Source organism: Erigeron canadensis, chromosome 7 (assembly GCF_010389155.1).
Source record: "Erigeron canadensis isolate Cc75 chromosome 7, C_canadensis_v1, whole genome shotgun sequence".
Lineage (NCBI taxonomy): Eukaryota > Viridiplantae > Streptophyta > Magnoliopsida > Asterales > Asteraceae > Erigeron > Erigeron canadensis.
Window position 1 is genome coordinate 33,068,021 of NC_057767.1, and position 4,349 is coordinate 33,072,369.

The 4,349-nt window shown below is 38.4% G+C and overlaps 1 protein-coding gene across 1 annotated transcript; it reads right to left on the reverse strand.

The window, feature by feature from the left end:
- Positions 1-443: 443 nt before the first annotated feature.
- LOC122609355 (B3 domain-containing transcription factor ABI3) lies at positions 444-4,046 on the reverse strand. Its single transcript, XM_043782405.1, has 6 exons — positions 2,235-4,046; positions 2,044-2,136; positions 1,844-1,944; positions 1,623-1,675; positions 813-889; positions 444-581 (listed from the first exon to the last, which is right to left on the reverse strand). Exons 1-6 carry the CDS (start codon positions 4,044-4,046, stop codon positions 444-446), a joined length of 2,274 nt encoding a protein of 757 aa, XP_043638340.1.
- Positions 4,047-4,349: the final 303 nt, after the last annotated feature.

Here is a 4,349-nt window from a genome sequence, read left to right on the forward strand (position 1 = left end):
ATATCGTTACTCAGAAAAGCTAATCCAAAAAGTTAAAAATGGATTTTCTACAACTAGCAAAGGTTTAATGCCTAATCGAACATACAAAACAAACCAAGAACAAAGTTACAAAGATACCACAAATAATGAACCAAGTTACTCCGACGGTTAACGTTGTACATCACACACCGCATTTTATGATCAACTATACATACTAATCCACATACAAAATAAGTAATAGTTATATCATTAAGTTACACATAACTGCGGTTGATCGACTAGAGATCTCAATAGAGACCTTAGGCATAACAAAGCCTAAACCAACACATCAACATTGACAAACCTACGATAACTCATCACCATGAAACATTAATCGCCAGCTTTGTTAGCCGAACTCGGTCAGAAGGTCATATTAACTGCAAACGAAATGATTTCTTTGATGATAACAAGATCCTTTTTGGTACTTAATACCCGGGTATTTTAGCAGGTGATGAGGGAGAGCTTCTGACGGATTGGGAAGTACCACGATAGCTTCGTTTAACAGGTTTCTTGATCTCAGCTTTCCCAGCAGCTGGTTGGCGTACCTTTACTCCCCTAATTAACTGCACACAAAATCGTAACAGTTACAACCTAATGTGAAAGAACAAATGTAAAATCACTTTGCAATAAAAGATTTGTTTAACAAGACTTTCATAAAGTAACTTGAAATTTGACCATAAAGAGTTTGCTGATAACATATGTTGCTCGCATTCAGGTGTAACTTGCAATATTATTACAAGAGCTTGAATAATATGTCAACAAGAAATTAGATGTATATAGATATAGACACATACAAATTTTCCACACTTGACATCGGAGTACAGCACAATGAAATCACCCTCTTGCAGCCCGTTTGCTTTAACGAAATCTCCTATAAAACACAGCACGTAATTTAGAAGATCAATGCATAAACAAAGGATATACTACATAAGTTTCTCTAGATTTTGCCACTAATTTCAAGTGGTCTCCCAAAATATTACATTGCAAAAAATTTAAAAAAGAACTGCACATTTAGAAATAATAAGACCTTGATAGAAGTGTTCAATTTCATTCTTACAATTATAAAAATATAAATGACAATATAACAATTGGAGTCGAAATATATATTTTCATTGTGGGCTTTTTAAATTACATCTTAACAAGTATGACAGATTTGTTTTCCATATTGTCGCAGTCGGAACAAAAAATTTCAATATGGGCTTCTTTACATCTTATTAAGTATGACAGATTTTCTTTTGAACATGATTTCATAAATCAAGGGAACGGATACATTGAAAATCCATGTAGTTGTTTGCAATGGATCAGTCTCTCACGACACATCGACACATCCTTTGGCTTATTATCTGGAGACGTATATCTATAGCGTTTTCAACTATGCAAGCCTTAATTTCATTTCATTGTAATATCAACATATCATATACACTATGTCTTTCATAATTTGGGTTATCAATTCTAATTATCAATGAAGAAACCATCCTAACTTAATGGTTCCTTTGATCCACACTATTTTGCATGTCTAGCAGGGAATTAAATGCATAACATAGAATATGATTATGACGGACACATTCCAATATCAGCTAGTTTGAATGCAATGAGTCGCTAACCTGTGTTCTCGAGAAGGTACATCCGGCTTTTGTTGTTTGGCCAAAACCTGAGGCTCCTCAAATCAAAATTACGTAACAAATTAGCTTGATGATTAACAATTAAACTCGATCAACACTTTTGGTATCTCATGTCATTATTTACGCTTCATCCAATTTTGTTCATCAAAACCGGCAAATAAAAAAAAACACTGTGAAAATATTACTTTAACAGCAGTATATACCTATAACGCATGTTCCAAACTTGAGATGTCCCAATGTCCTCCATAGCAATAGAAATTCCGTCTCTTGAGTCAAGATCCGGGAGGTGAGACTCGGCTTCTTTCTGGTAAATCGAATTCATTCACAATTGAATCACCCAATTAAATTATTGCAAGATTCTACTGTTAAACTATAATTTGTAATACTTGATCGAATATGATACCTTTGGCAGCACAATCCTGCCAAGACTTCCAACGTCACTTTGCTTCAACACCTTCTGAAGTAGAAACTTCAAGTTCTTTTCAGTTTTCAGTCCCTAATATTACAAAAGTGAACAAAATAAGCTTGCATTTCCTACATTAACAAAATTAAATAAAGTAGGTGATGATATATAGTAATTTTAGTTTTGCACACCTGTTGTTTGTCGGATGAAGACGGTTTAAACTGGCGCTGATCAGCAGGCTGAGGCGGTCTGGACGATTGCAGTTGAGGCGTATCCATTGGTGGTGGTGGGACGACGGTGGACGTAGAATGTGGTGATGGCCAGTACATCCAGTTTCCTCCATGTGATTTACCATCATTATCTATAAGCATTGGATGTGTCGGGTGATCCGAGTTTGTCACGTGGTTATGATGGTTGTGGTGATTTTGTCTCGAGTGGTGGTGATGTTGGAAGTAAGTCCTCCGTTGTCTCGCCATTCTTTTCTTCCGCGCCTCTTTGGTCGCGGAAGAACCCAACCTCATCGGATTCTGCTCGTCCCCAGCGTAAACAGTAGTTGGATTGTATGGAGCCTGATCCGGATAAACTGAAACTAGAGGCATAATCATTTGTGGAGAGAAATTGTTGTTGGCCACATCAGGATACTGATTATTACTGTTGTTATTATACGGAGACGACGCCATGGTAAGCTGTGAAGGATTCCAAGAAGGCGCTGATTCAAGAACTTGGTATTCACGGGAACCCGGATTATTACCATAAGGGCTCATATTACCATTCAAACAAGAACTATAGTCACCACCCATAAAAGAAAACGAAGGTGGCGCCACCATCGCCATCCCATTACTTGGGATATCTCCATTGCACAAGTACTGGGAATACGGCCCAACAGGCGGGATAAAAGTTGACTGCGAGAATCCTTGGTTTATGTGATCACTTGATGCAACCCAAGAGCTACGGCTAAAAGGCGGAACTTGTGTTTGTGGTGGTGGGGTTGGTAAACTCGGGAATTGCGATAAAGGGTATTGGGGGGTGGTCGCGGCTGCGGTGAGTAATTCACCGCATCCGCTATTTTTTCTTTGAAGCTGGTGCTGCTGCACCCACTCGAGAATCAACTTGAGTAGTTGCTTTTTACCTTCTTTTGAGGATCCCAATCTTTTCGAAGCACATTCAACAGTAGATTTCTTGAGTTTAATGTTTTTCATATCTTCGGCGGATATAAATTCCTTGTTCGACTTCAACCAATCGAAAAACATCGTGCCGAGTTCATCCAACTTTCCTTCCTCTTGATCACTCTCTTGCACCACCTCACTACGGTTACTAGTTCCATTAGTAAAACAACCTTGTTCTTGATCTTGTTGCATATCCACGGGATCTTGTTCGAAAATCGAACTAGGATCCCACACATCATTTCCATCTATCAAATCCATGTACCCAAAATTCTCCATCACATCCATGCAGTCAGCCGTCCCACTCCCATCTGTTGTCTCCAACGGCGCCGTCGCCGTTGTCGTAGACATCAGAGCAGCTTTTTCACTTTCCTCCCCCATAAAACTTCGCTTTTTCCTATTAACCCTCAACTCACCCAACCGATCTTTTCGGTCCCCACCACCTTCCTCTTCCGTCGTATACTCCGACTTCAGAACCGCCCAGGACGACTGGGCGGATGAAGTCGAAGACGAAGCCGAAGACGCAGACGACCTAGTAGTCGCTGACGAAATCGGCTTCGCGGGTGCAGGGTTCGACGAAGAAGACGACGAAGAGGACATGCATGGAAAATCAGGAATATGAGGAAACTGATGATCATTATAAAACATGGATCCATCATTCATTTCATTAAGAAGGTTTTGTTGTGGTGCTTTAACATCGATATCCCAGATCCCTCTTTGATCATCGGTGCTTGTCATCATACTTGTACCCAATGCATCAAAACCAGTACTCTTACGGTTTTCTTGCTCACTCATGTCATAAACTTCCATCCCATCAACTTTTTCTTCTTTCGGAAACATGGTTTTTTACAGTTTTATTAATTAACAAAATCTTTAATTTCTAGAAAAAGAAAAATAAAAGGTGACAAAAGGTTGGTGATAGTATATATATATGTCAAATCTTGTACTTAATTAGATGATAGTATAGTAGTACAAAAAACAACATAAAACATCAGGATCTTTTATGATTTAACCTTAATAATAAGTACCCACAACTTGCTATATATCTATATCCAACTTACTAATATAATAATATTAATTTACATCCACATCACACTTCACTTTCATACAACAAATCCCATCTTCTACACTACACACACATTT

Excerpts from the sequence above, each read along its gene's own strand:
- LOC122609355 (XM_043782405.1), bottom strand. The coding sequence starts at position 4,046 with ATGTTTCCGAAAGAAGAAAAAGTTGATGGGATGGAAGTTTATGACATG. Across the intron at positions 1,945-2,043 it reads GCAGGATTGTGCTGCCAAAG|AAAGAAGCCGAGTCTCACCT; the intron begins GTATCATATTCG and ends TCGATTTACCAG. Across the intron at positions 1,676-1,843 it reads GTTTGGAACATGCGTTATAG|CCTCAGGTTTTGGCCAAACA; the intron begins GTATATACTGCT and ends TGATTTGAGGAG.